The following is a 14,203-nucleotide window of genomic DNA, read 5'->3' on the forward strand; positions in this document are numbered from 1 at the left end:
ACTTGAGAATAATGGACAGGTAGAGAACGAGGAGATTCGCTGTCACGCAGTGAGGAGAGCTGACAGGGAGCGTCCGTGGACGGGGTTTGGCTCTGACTTCACTTAGATCATGTTTGTGAGACACTTTCCTGCGGTGTTATTTACTCATTAGCTATACAAGCTGTTCGGAGGCAAGACTGAACAGGTTGGTGGAGGTAAGGAGAGTAGAAAAACTGGCTTCATTTAAGTTGAACTATGGTTAGACCTCAGTCAGAGAGCCGACAGGGATGGCACACTGAGGACAAGGACTTCTGTTTCTGTCCTCTGTCTCTGCATCTCTGGGAGTGTTAGGCTGTTTATGTCAGAGCTGACAAACTCTTACCCAATTAGATCGAGTCTCTCTGCTGTAAAGTTTATTTTCGACCACCTGGGCAGCTGGGATGGCTTCAAAACAAACTGCTGTAATAACACTGGAGATGACTCTGCACATATTCCCAGAGGTTTGTGACTGTTTATGGACTGACTGACTGACTGACTGTTTTTTTGTAGACATGAAGTGACTGGAGTCTGAAACTACCAGCTGCTTTTGCACTTGCTGCAGGAAATCTGAGAAATAAATAGATCTCCTAAAGAGGAGGGAGTCCCATTTCACCCCAACATTAAGACCTGACTTCTAGACCTGTGTAATAAAACTTGAGGAGATTTAGGATGCTGTGATTTTCACATGGTAGCTCAGTGGTCTCCACTCACTGCCCACCTCTTCTGTTCTTGTTCAGGGAGCTGAGACACCGGGCAGAGAAAAAACAAACAAGGGGAAAGTATTTTGGCTGCGTGAGGAGGTCGAGAACGAGGAGAAGAAGACGCGCTTGTTTAGATGGATTCTTCGTGTTGGCCACAGCCTCACAGGGACCACGGAGCTCCGAACGTTTACAAGTCACTGTGACAAACATCATGGTTCACTGGTTCACCCAAAACGGGAGTCGTTCGCAGCGTGACAGACGTGGACCGGCCGCCGTCCTGCCCGGGGTGCACTTGGAGCAGCCTTTTACGCACGGCACAGCTGGTGAGTTCCTGTGAACCTTCTCTGTGGTGGTTTTCAGACAAAGCCTGTCTGAAGATGAGCAGCTCTGCGGTGAAAGCCGCTCTCTTGTCCCGGTTTGTTTGCTGTGCCCACACTGTTTGATTTCCATGCTTCCCATTCACGTTAGCACTAAAACCTGCAGAGCCAACCTCCGCGCACCTGCCAGCTGCAGGACCGAGTCTGGCTGTCCCTGCGGGCCACTGTGACCCGGAGCCAGGGTTGGATTTATTGTTAACTGGGAGAGTTAATGTGATGGAGGAGGAGGTGGAGGAGGAGAATAGTGTGTGTTTGTTCTCTGTGCGGTTTATGAAGGAAAAGGCTCCGTGATTTATGGGCTCAAGTTTTTAAAGGGTGTGAGAAGGTGACACTGAATGGAGGAAAAATATAAATCTGTTCAATGATGGACTACAATCCTCTCTCTCTCTCTCTCTCTCTCTCTCTCTCTCTGCCTCTGTCAAACACACACACATGCACTCACATCTACTGTACATCTAACAGTGCTTAACATTGTTTAAAAGTTCTATAATATATTTCTTTATTATTTTTATTTAGTCGATGTCACTGTTTTTTTTTTAGATTTTTTGTTATTTGCTATTTTTAATCTAAATGTTTTACATTTTGGCTAATATTTAATTTTGCTTTACCTATTTCAAATAACTTCTCTTTAATTTATTTAGGCTAACCTGTAGCTTTTGCTATACTTCAGCCTAATTTCTCTCTCTTTTTTTCTTTAAGATTTGTCACTACTTTGAGCCAACGTAAAGCTGACTATTAGTTAGACGTGGGTGTTGTTTGGAGGATTTATGATTAACTAAGGACTTTTCAAACCATTAAACCTTTCATCTTATTTTTATTTATTTATTTTTTCTGCTACTTGTGGTCTAAGATAACGTCATTTCAATGTAAATATCTCATGCTGATGTGTTGAGGCTCAGGCTGTTCCAGGATTCTTCAAAGTCACATCGTACGTCCACTTCATTCAACTTTCTTAATTATTTTTTTTCTAACGAAATTGTTTTTGTTTTCCCAGAGGCCGAACATTACATGACGCGTCACTGACTCATGTGATGTGCAGATGAACTCTCATTCTTACTCCCTGACTCAGTGACCCACTGACTCACACATTCATGAACTGACCGCGTCACATTAACGAGGCTCAGTTGCAACACCCCAGCCTTAACATGCTAGCTGTCAGCCCGTATATTAGGTTTTTTTTAATTCTCCATCAACCCCTGGGGTTTTTGTCTGAGCTGCTGTTTGTGACCCAGCTCTGTGGCTTTGACATCTCTTGAACTACGTCACATGTTGGCAGCAGGCGTCCGGCAGTAAAAGTCTGTAAAATGTGTGAAAACAAGTCATGAAACAACCTTGTTTTTTGACGGTGTCTGCTAAAACCTCAGGGTTTCTTCTGGGGCAGATCATTCAGAGTACCGCCTCTGCTCCAGGCATGTCACACTCCCCCGTCATGCTGCCCTGGCTTTCACTTCCTCCAGTCAAAGTTCAGGAGGTCAGCAGCTCTACCGAGGGTCAGGTACTCTGGGCCAGTTTGCGCTCTTTTTACCAGCAGCCTCCTGTTGTGTGGTCTGGTTTGTTTTAACTGGCATGTGGTTTTTACGAGAGCGAGCGTGCTGTTTGTTGGTGTTACGGGTTTAACTCTTTTTCTGCTCTGACACTGTTCCTCGCTGCAGCTCAATTACACACAAAGCAGTATTTCATGAAACAATGGACGAAGAGAGAAAAAATCCAATAGAACGCAGTATTTAATTTGGTAATTTATTAGAATGAAATTATAAAAACAAAAACTTTATAGATTTGATTGATCGTTGTCTTCAGGACAACTCCCTGACTTATAGAAGAAGATCAGACATCTTGAACGTTTTATACATGTGGACAAACGTTTTCTTTTATAAAACTCATCATTAAATAATTAATTAATTCTAACCAAGGCAGTCAGTGAAAACATTGTTCTTGTTTTGCTTGAATCTCAAAGTATTCCTACTGCCCGTTACTTGATGTTATTACATATATATATGATATCCTGATCCCAGTGAAGTAAGCCAGGCCTGAAACAGTGGCATGGTCAACATAATACACTGGAGAAGTTCTAAACATGACAATAAAGTGTACCTTTATTGTAACTTTATTGAAAATTCCAGCGATCCACCGTCAGTGACCAGTGAGGGAACAGATCAGGCTCAGTCACATTTCAAAGCCTATAACAACTGTGTCCCAGGCCAAATGCAGCTGTTTAGGTTCAACAGTCCAAATGAGGCTCAAAATTATACACAGCTTGAACCTTTCAACCAGGTGAACTTTCGAGGACGTGAACACTGGAGGACAGTCCTTTCTGATTAGTGCGACTGTGTCATAAAAAGATGGATGTGTACTCCGCGCCGGGAGCCTCGTCTTCAGATGTGTCTCGGCCTCGGTGTGTAACGTTACTCTGGTTGTTTTGTCCCGGCGCTAATGGAGAGAGGGAGAGAGATTGATTATGCAACCCCGCAGTGCCACAGGGCAGCTTCAATCTGGAAGTGCTTAAAGTATGCAGCGACCCACAGTGATTCCTCCGGGGCAAATTGAAGGAGGCATGATCTGACAGAAAGAAATTTCAATTTGTTGGATGTGTTCTCTCAGACAAATGCCTCCCATGCAAACTCCCGTTTTCTGGCTCCCTGCTCTCGTGGCACTGAACAGTCTTGTGAAAGTACGGCGGGGGAATTGCTTCCTTCTCTGATCTTGGAGTTGTTTTCTTGTTGATGGGAACTTTGGCTTCTTCAAGTTCAAACAGCTTAAATCATTCAGAACAAAGCAGCAGTTAATAATGTCGGAGCCGCTGATCAAACATTGAGCTAACTCCTGTCCTTATCTCAGAAATCTCAGCTCTTTAAAACAACGTTTCTCCCCAAAATGCAGAAGAATGTTAACTAGCCTTTGTGTCTGTGAGAGCATTGTTTAATACAATAAGCTGTATTCTCCTGAAATTAGCAGGTCACGTTCATTAATCATGGCGTCGGAGGGCCGCTTTGAACCATCAGCCCAGGTCATTAAACCCAGCCTGTCTGGGGCGCGAGTGGGCGACACGGAAACACTTTAGAGGGCACTGGTTCACTCAGACACAGGACACACTATTAATGGCAGTGCTGTGTGGTTACGTGTGTGTGTGTGAGAGAGTGTGTGTCACTGATGGCCCACTTCTCAGAGTGTTACTCTCAGGCTCAGCGTTGGCTTAATATGGAAACGTAACGGCACGACGAGGAAGAAACCGCTGGTTGTGGGGACGGAGGAGTGTGGTCAAAAAGACAGAGGGAAAATCTGCACCGTCACTGTGTGGAGGAGGTGGAAAACGGCCCTCAGTACAACTCTTAGAATTGAATTATTATAGCACAATGCTAGAGAATGAGACAAAAAAGAAGCTAATATTGAGTCCAAATGAACTAAACATCAGACTAGAAACTGTACAATGGTTATTTTTTTATTATAGCTTAAGGTTTATCTATGTATTCTATAGCTATATTTATTCTTTCCCCAGTTAATAAAAGTCAACAAGAAATAGCTAAACATATATAAGAGCCAGTGGTTTGTTTATTGGCAGATATATAAATACCTAAACAGTAAAAAAAAACGTTGTTAAAAAACGTATGTTAAAATACCTTTAAATAGTTAAGTTAAAGTTGGTTAAAATGTTAGTTGTGTCTGCCTTCCCCCTCCAGCCTTCGTCTCCCCCCCCCACTCCTCCTTACCCTTTGTCTTTTTTGCCCATCTTTTAAGCACCACCGTCCTCCCAAACACCGGAAAGTGAAACGCTAGCCCTCCATCACCGCTGCTAAAATGTGTTCCCATTTAAGGTGAGGCTCGGTCGACCGCTCTCTGTGTGGCTTCCTCTTTAAAACCAACTTAATCAGGCAGGAATTCGGGTTATTAGGGTCACAGACACTCTTTGCAGCCGCCTGAGCAAGAAGGAGAAGGTGAGGACACAGATGTGTCACATCAGGAGCTGCTCGTGGTAATAACAGATTCAGCCGACGTCGGTGTCCTGTTTAATTTACCTGATTTAGAGGATCACAAGACGTGTATTAGTCTGTTGCATTGTGGGATTTTTGTTCCAGCTGAAGTTGACTAAACTTTCGCAGTGACCCTGCACACTTAATCTTGTTGAAGCCTTTGTATACCAAGGCCGTTTCAGCTGATGTGGAAAGTCCAACCTCAGATTGATGGTGGGTTTTCTCTCTCTTCAATTTCCATGAATGACTAAAAGCAATTCATTTGGGAAAAATTAACTCTGGACACGGGTCACGTGCACTTCATTCACCCATTCAGCAGCACACTCACACAGTGTATATACCTCTCTGTCACTCATTTTTAATTCCCCTTCACATAACACCAGCTGGCCACCAGGAGCACCTTTGGTGAAACTGCTACGGTTCTCTTAGCTCACAGTGTTTGCATTTGTTTGGATGATGAGGTGTTTTTGTCATACATTTAGCTTTAGATCGCACATGCATTTCAGTGGCCCACCTCAATACAGAAATGAATGGATTAAAATAGTTAATATAGTGCTGTGATCACAATATGTTTCCCCATACAGACAGTAAAGGCACCGTCAGCTTTCCACTGTGTTTGTTTCACAGTAGATAGGATGGATGGATAGATAGAAAATATAAACCATCTGTTGTAAACGTCTGTGTCAGTGTCAACCTTCTGCTGGACTGTGAGAAAGATACGCCATGTGACTTTGATGACATGTCAGGTTGATAAAGCAGCCTTTTCCCCCTATCGTTACTCTGCCGTCAGAGCTGCAGCTCAGGTTAATGTGCCGCTCACAGATGACATATATATGTCTCATAAAATGTGCATTTCCTCCAGCTTGTTGTGACCCGGTGCTCCCTGCTCTTTGATGAGTGGCACAAACGCTCCCCGACGCACCTTTGGCAACTTGAACCTGCACGTGTGATGGTGTAAATCCACCGCTGTTACTCCTAGACATGTTTGATCCCCCAGAAATGCTGAGTGTATTCCACCAACAGACCATTAGACACGTTTCTGTGCGGCTCATTGCTTTGGTGTGGCGAGAAGGCTGCAGGGGCATTAAGGTAAATCACTGCACACTCAGGTTTGTCGTCAAACCAACAAATTTTCCTCTAATAGGTTCATGTAATGAGGTCCAGGTTGTTACCTGGCCCTTAAGGCAAAGCTTAAAAATGTTTCTGGTTTCTACATCAGTTCTACCCGCACATACGAGCTGACGATCAACATCAGAATCCCACTTTTCCTCAAAATGGATTTAAGCAATCCATGTAGAAAACAAGGCAGCTGTGGGAAACTGGGTGGAGGGGAGTTCATGCAGAAGGTCCAGGGCTTTTTGCCAGTGTGTCCCTGGGTGGGTCGGAGGTTGAAAACAGCAGAGATCGCTGTAGATCGCCAGATAAAAGACGGTTTCATCGACTTTTGTTTATATTTAAACGTCTCTGATTTGCGATCATGCTAACCACAATGTTACCAACTGTCCATTTGATCTAAGAGTAGGCTTTACAACAATTTCTCCGAGGTCTGTTGTCATGTTATAAGCACTACAACGTTCGAGAGTGAGCTGGCTGCACCTGTCTGCCTGTTCTTGGCTAAGTCCTCCTCATGGACTGTGTTTACACTCAGACAGCCTGCAGATTGTTCTTCTGAGACCACCTTGGTGCTTGGTAAGACCTGAAATAGTCTCCAACACCTACGGGCTGGCATGTTGTCAGTCTCCTAATAAAACCTCCCAGTGGGAGACGTTGGGAGAGCAGTGAGGTCATGCAGATTCACTCCTCTCAACATCCTCCTCCGGGCTCTGCAGCCTCCACACCTCTGATTACCACTGCACTCACTCACTCTGTGTGTGTGTGTGTGTGTGTGTGTGTGTGTGTGTGTGTTCAGGGGGCCTGCACACCTATTTGAACAGGGTTAGAGACATGGGACCTGATATCTGTTTCTCATTTTGGCAGCGCTCTGTGGTTTTGCAGCAGTGACAGGCTTCAGAGTGGAAACTGGCACTAACGAGCAATTACATCCTGCCTGCCTGCCAGGGATTATGGGATTACAGGCTGACCATGTTGGGTCTGCTCCCTTCGGTTTTCTTCACTCTCATTTTCTGATTTTAACCCCTCCCTCCATATCTATCGTCAGACTCTTTTTTCTTCTCTCCAATCCAGTGGTTTAGTTATCTCTCTGCTCTAGTGGCTCTGCCGCACGCAATAATCCGTTTGCTTTTTTTTTTTTATTTCTCCTGACGCTCGTCATGTGGTTCTTTATCTTCTCACCATTTCTGCCTCCCAGCACTGGCTTTTCTACTTAGCCTTTGCATATTTAAGACATACTGACGTTAACTGCTGGAGAGTGAAATTGCTTCAGACGAGAAAGGGAGTGAAGAAGATAAAACAGGCTACATTTTTTTAAAGCGTCAAGTGAAGAGATAAGTATGTACCGTTCCTCCCCTGCAGGGGGTGCTATAAACACGTCCACGATTTCAATGTTGCCATGCACTATCATGTTTTTTTATTGATCTAAACCCACTCAGAGTACAGTGAAAGATATTTTCTTTCTCTTTGTTGCATAATACAAAGAAACTGATATAATGTGACATCAATCATCAAACCAGGTCTGTTTACACTGGTTTGACAAGTCAGAAATTAAGAATGCCGTGTGCCATTCCAGGTGTTGATTTGGGTTGTTTTTCTCAATGACACTACACAATCGCCAAATTAGTTTTTGTGGTGTGTGGGTTTTTAGTACTGTAACTGTTGGAAGTTGTGGCAGATCTCTGGATATCAGTCTAACCTCGTCATATTATTAGAACTCATGCCTCACAGCAGGAAGATCCTGCAAGCCACTGTCTTTCTGCAGTGTGTGTGTCTGTTCAGCCAGTGTGTGTGTCGACCTGTAGTCTGGCAGATACAGGTACAGACGGTGTAACATAACTACAGGTATGACTGTGATTGGTTGTTTGTATGAAGGCAGGGTGTACACGTCTCAAAGTGATTAACTGATCAACAACTATGTCGATCAATTAATCACTTCAGTCCAATAGGTGGCGGTGATGCACATGTAATCAATATGCCAGCCACCAGGGGGATGTACAGAATGCATGGAGTGGCAGCAGAGAAGAGAGATGAAAGACGAGACCTTGTTGCCCGCTCATGGGCATGTTGTTATCCCAGTTCCCAAAGGCAGCTCTTGGATAAGAGCATGATTGTGTTCAAGTTGTGCAACAAAGAGTTTTCTTATCGCTGCAGCTCTTAAAGCCCATGGTACTGTCCCAGTGAAGAGCACGCTGCTGGCAGCCACGGGTCGCAGCGACAGCCCACAGTAGACCAGATAGCAGAGTTCACAGTTGGCACTAAATATAAATTTGCACCAAAGTGTGAATGAAACACAGGAAAATATTGATGTTGTTTTTGACATCAAATGATATAAAAATTGCACTAAAGAAATATTTCTATTTGATTAAAATGTAGTTATTAATGATTCATTAATTACAATGGATTTTTGTCATCATATCAAACCTCCAAGTTTCTGTGTGAATCTCAGCTCACCATCGTCTGGTTTTAATGATTGATGACTTTGAGCTGAGGTTCTTTCTCGCACCTCAAAACCACATTCCGATCACTAAGAACAACAAGAAAAAGATAAAAATCTACACAGTGTGTATATATATCAAAGGGTTTGAGTTGGTGGTTCTTTCCGTAGGTCTGCTCCACCAAGTTGACCTCGTAGACCTTTCCAAGACTCAGGTAAAAAGATCCCACCTGTCAGAGTGTTAACACCCAGTCTCAGGGCCTTGAAGCCCCTTCAAGGCAATATCACTCTCTGTCAACAGGACGCCACCAGCGAGATGAAAGCAGAGATATAAAGGCTGTTGTCACACTGCTCAGCATGTATATATGCAGAGCTCTGGGGCGCACGCATGTACGGCACATACCGACGTGCCTTGTTTCGCTGGACCTCCACTGATTCCTCGGTGTCTGGTAGTGATCAGAACACTCTCCTGGCGTTCTGATTTTCTCTCTCCAGCATCTCCTCTTACACTGCAGGTGTCTTTTATTGAGCCGGCGGTGATTTACTGTACCCGGGCTTTTCTCCCTGTTTGTGCAATCAGACGGCGTGTTAGTGACAGGTTAAAGCTGCAGGTCAGAACGTTTCGGCGCAGCGCGTTTCTAATTGATGGTCATTATCAGACAGATCTGGTAGTTAGTGAGAGACAGGAAACAACAGGAGAGCTGGGAAATTCGTTTTTATTTAACCTGGTGAGAGGTTTATGGAGGCTCCACGGGCACGGCTCAGGTATGAGGGTGTAATAGTATACAGTAGAGGCACTAATTACAAACACATTCATGTGAACGTGGCCTCGATCCTCTTGGAGACTTAATAGAGTATTTAAAAGCAACAAGTGAGGGGATTATTGTGTGATTTATGTGTTCTTGCAGACACAGCAGTTGTTACTGCTTTGGCAAAAGGCAACAGAGTTTAAAAGTGAAGTTTAGAGGCTCGTGGCCAAATGTTCAACAGACCTGTAAGCTCTAACACTTCAGATAAAGGTCCAGATCTGGCAACGCAGCACAAACAACTGGAGTGCCATTGTTCTATTTTATATTGGGTTTAGAAAAGGACAGTTCTGCTTTTTATCACAGACAGTGTTGGGTTGTTTGCGTTGCCTTAGACCGTTCCTAGGGTCTTGCCATAAGTCTGAACTGACATACTGTACATCAGTACATATATGTAACTCACTAACACATTAGTAACATCATAATCTAGGACATCAGAAGGGTAAGAGCTTTGTACATAAATGTAGTAGCAAAAAAACGTTAAACTCCTGATCTCTTTGAACTTCAGTGGCGATGTGTCCACCTACCTCAGTGTGGACGACCAATGTAAATGGAAGGTGACAACAACTGTGCTTCTCCCCGCTGCAGATATGCAACCTGACGGACAAACCTTTAATCAGCCGCACGGGGAACAAACACATGCTCACCTGTCTAAACATACCTCGAAATGTACACACACGCAGCGTTAGATGTGAAACAGTAGATACACACACCATTGGTAAACTCATGTCAGCCCATATGCTTTCTTCTTGCTTTAATGCCGTCTCCACCCTTCACTGCCTCAGCACACCTCATCCCCCTGAAAGGGCTGCAGGCAGCGAGCTGTAAACAGCTCCACAGAGTTAAAATGAAGCAGCAGACAGGCTCATGTGGACTCCCCGCTCACTAATCTACGAGGGGCTAAACACTCACAGCTGTGGCATTAGTGACTCAGAATGGCACCTCTCCTGAGACCCAGAGAGGATCTGTAGACCCCCGTCCCTCCTCACAGGACCATTAGGTCCTAAATCAGTTCAAAGTCGAAGGGAAGCCGAGGAGTCAGAGTTTGGTTTTAGGTTGCAGCAGCGGCGTGTCCTCCGTCTGTCCATCTGAATTACACTCGCCGCGTCTCTCCTCGTCCCCTCCATCCTCCCGCAACCCCTCGGTGTCTGTAACTTCACTTAGCCTGGACCTGATCTCTACAGCTGAGGCATGCAGGAGTGCATAAGTGCATCAGCAGGTCTTATCATGATCCGTCAGTCTTCCATCTCGGTGCAGAGGCAGAACTGCCAAGATTGTTTTGGACTCTTAAATAAACATGGCATGACAACATATCGTGCAGATCTATGAGCCCAACACGCTTGAATACAAGACTGTGGTCGTGAAGCGTTGCTGCAGTTCAGTGCCAGGGTCATGCTAAGCTTCTTAGAGATGGTAGATGTTGGAGGGATCTTCAGACGCAGGCTCGTTTCACAGATTACAGGTTGCAAAGTAGTTTACGAGAAAGGAGCAGTGTAGGAGGGAATCAAAGGAGGGCGGAAACCCCTGAGCAAACACAAAGATGAATTTCTAACAAAAGCCACAAGAGGAAAGTTGAATTTTTGCACTGAATTGACCTATGCAGGACTTTGCAGGAGGGAATTCCAATGCAATAACCAAGAATTCTCAGCAAAAGTTTTCATTTCTTCTCTTCAGAGAGGACCTTGGATCTGTACTCTCACATCTGAACTTTGACAGATATCCAAATCCATTTGAATACATTGATTCTCCTGAGGACACAATTAAAAACAAATTACATTACATTAACATTTATTAAAATCACATAATCTTTAATAATGTCACTATCATAACAAAACATTGACCTCCTCTTTGAATGTCCATGTTGTATTCAGGGCAGCAAACAATACTGCTGTACACAGTGGTCTGAGTATCAGCAGAGCTCAGTACTTCTAACAAGGATTTCTATGATGTTCATTATTATATTCATGGTTTGTATTTTGTAGTAATTTTGTGGTAACATGTTTCCTTCATCAGTGTGTGTTTTATTGGTGTAGTAAAGTCAGACAGTGTTGTAATCTGAGTAGCTTCACTCGTGAAGCTAAGCTACAAAAGTGCCACAGTTGACATATTGTTTTAAATGAGAGATTCTAAGCCTCACTTCTTCGTTTAAAGGAAACACCTGTTAAAGACATGGTTATAGCCTTCAACCTGACAGTTTATCACAGGCATCTGGAAAATCAGGATATAAAAAGGCTAAAGGTATTTAATGTGTCAGGGATGTAGAAAAATATAGTTCCAAGCCTGTTTACAGAAGTCTTTATTTCTGTAAGATTATTACCTCAGTGTCTGATAGATGCATAAATACACTTATTCCAATCACAAATGAAAGAATCTAAATTAGGAACACAGTTTATTCCACACGAAATTGAAAATGTAGTTGTTTATTCATTAATAAAAAAAAGTTGGAAAACCTTAGAAAACCTGACGGCCTGACACAGAGGGCGCGGCGGAGGCGGCACGGTCCTCCACACTGCACGTACTATATATAAACAGCTGCATCCCTGACACTTCTTATCACCTGGCCTGCATCTCTGTTGTGTTTTGTGCCTGGGACCTCCGTGAAGTGCTCTCTCCATGCCTGGTTCCCCCTGCTTGTACCTCTGCCACTGGAATGACCTTGAAGAATGCCTTTGACAAGTACATCACAGATGCTGCCCTTTTGTTGCTGAACTGAGGCCGTTTGCATCGACAAGCCAACGACGGCCACACTCTGTGGCAGCAAACACTGGCTTTCTACTGGAGCTGCAACCTCGCGCCTTGAAGACGTGATTTATGTGACACGTTGGCTTTTTCAGGGGCCCGTGTTGGTGGGTTTTGTTTTTGTTTTTTTTTACTGTAAGCGGACGATTGTGAATGTATAGACCCGATAACACCCGCATGTTGTACCTTTAGTTTATGTTACCTCTCTGAATGGAGTACCAGAGAGGGAGAAGTTGACACAGTGAAAGCTTGTTCTTGTTCTTACATTCCTCTCTCCCTCTCTCTCTCCTCCAGGTGGCACCAGATGGAGAGTTTGGAGGAAGGATAGACGTGAGATTACCTCTGTAATGTCAGCAAAAGCCAAGGTTTGTCAGAGACAGTGGTGCCTGCCAAAGGAATACTGTCAAACTTTCCTCCTCCTCCTATCTTCTCCTTCTGCTCTCATCACTCTCCAGCTCTCCCTCGCCTTATTTACCATCCGTTCATATGAAATCACCCTCCGTGCAAATAACTTCCAGCCTGGTCATTTTTCATTTCCCCTGTTCACACTGTTATGAACCAGGAGATGTGTGGGAATAAATAGTTAATGAGATCCATCCCTTTGTTTCCAGCCCCAAACTTTTTACTACTACGTTGTCAGTTTTTGAATGAAGCTTGTTCTGTGGTAAAAGAAAGGATTTAAAGAAGTGGTTTGGGTCATTTTTTTTTTCTAAACCAGGGCTATCAAACTTAAATTCAAAGGGGGCCAAATTTAAAAACTGGGACGAACTCACAGGCCAAATATAATTAAACAGCGGGCCAGATTTGGCCCCCGGGCCTGAGTTTGACACATGTGTTATAAACTGTCAACTATGGTTAACATGTAATGACTTTTACTTTAACAACTTAAAAGAAGACCATCCTGGAACTGTAGAAAAAAAAACCTCTCAGCTCATTGGTCCTGTCTGTCTATAGGTGCTGCTCTGGGTCTTCCTCTCTCTGCTGCCTCTAGTGGACGGCGCTCATATGAGAGCAGGCTCTGCTGCTGCTGCTGCTGCTGCTGTGGGATCAGACTCAGGCCAGGCGGTTGGTCTGTTGACGGGCCAGGAGGAGCTAGAGCTTCCTGTTGCTCTGCCAGAGGTGGTGGAGGATGAGGAGCAGGAAGATGACAGCGACCCTTATTCCACTTGGCACGCTCTCTACGGTACAGAAGCTTTTATGAAAGACTAATTTACGGCACATCTGCTCTGTCCAGCAGCTTTACACTGGAAAGACGCGTCGGAGAGTGGGGATCTGCTCTGCATCTCTGTCACCAGTATATACTACCTTTACTGTATGTGTGTGATTTAAAAGGGTATCGTTTATATTAGGTCGAAGGAAGTGTGCTGGTGACGGCCTCTAATAATCACTCTGAATAAATGCTTTTTTTTTTTTATCGCTTCTCTTTCCTCCACCTCTTAGATCCCTTCGTGATGGATGAAGTGGATGATCATCCCAGCAGTCGCTGGGCAGGGCGTTCTCCTCGCTCCTCTGACCCCACGGAGCCTCAGCTGCAAGGAACGCAGAAGAAAAAGAAGAAGAGGAAGAGAAAAGATAAGGCGGAAGAGGAAGAGACGGGAAGAAGAGATAAAAAGGGTAAAGGTAGAAGCAGGCAGCCCAAGCAGAGCAGCGTGGACTGCCGCGTGGAGAAGAGGGAGATGAAGGTCAGGGACCTGGGACTGGGCTTTGACTCAGACGAGATTGTTCTCTTTAAGTTCTGCGTGGGCTCATGTCAGTCCTCCAGAACGACCTACGACCTGGCACTGAAAGCACTGCTTGAAAATGGGTCACTGCCTCGCCGAAAAGTCAGCAGCCACCCGTGCTGTCGGCCCGACCGCTACGAGTCGGTCTCCTTCATGGATGCCCAGACCACGTGGAGGACCATCCAGTCACTATCTGCTGCCAGCTGCATGTGCATGGGCTGAAGCTTGGAACCAAAGAAAAGGTGACGGGCGGAGGTGTCACCGTGATCGGCCTCAACGAAGAGGTTCATAGGAAGTGCCGGGCCGGGGGAGCGGGGCGGGGGGCGGGG

General features: G+C 44.7%; 1 protein-coding gene across 2 annotated transcripts in view; it reads left to right on the forward strand.

The window, feature by feature from the left end:
- Positions 1–14,170, forward strand: part of LOC103395885 (glial cell line-derived neurotrophic factor-like) — a 15,324-nt gene extending 1,154 nt beyond the window's left edge. The window contains exons 2-5 of one of the 2 annotated variants that reach the window (XM_025052619.1): positions 756–1,042; positions 12,448–12,518; positions 13,108–13,336; positions 13,594–14,170. In XM_025052619.1, the coding sequence (XP_024908387.1) occupies positions 931–1,042; positions 12,448–12,518; positions 13,108–13,336; positions 13,594–14,096 (915 nt within the window). In that variant the 5' untranslated portion in view covers positions 756–930 and the 3' untranslated portion in view covers positions 14,097–14,170. Of the gene's footprint in view, positions 1–6; positions 1,043–12,447; positions 12,519–13,107; positions 13,337–13,593 lie in introns of those variants that run through there. The other variant, XM_025052620.1, reaches the window with a different exon arrangement.
- Positions 14,171–14,203: the final 33 nt, after the last annotated feature.

The sequence above is a fragment of the Cynoglossus semilaevis genome, chromosome 20 (assembly GCF_000523025.1).
Source record: "Cynoglossus semilaevis isolate Cse_v1.0 chromosome 20, Cse_v1.0, whole genome shotgun sequence".
In the NCBI taxonomy this organism is placed as follows: domain Eukaryota; kingdom Metazoa; phylum Chordata; class Actinopteri; order Pleuronectiformes; family Cynoglossidae; genus Cynoglossus; species Cynoglossus semilaevis.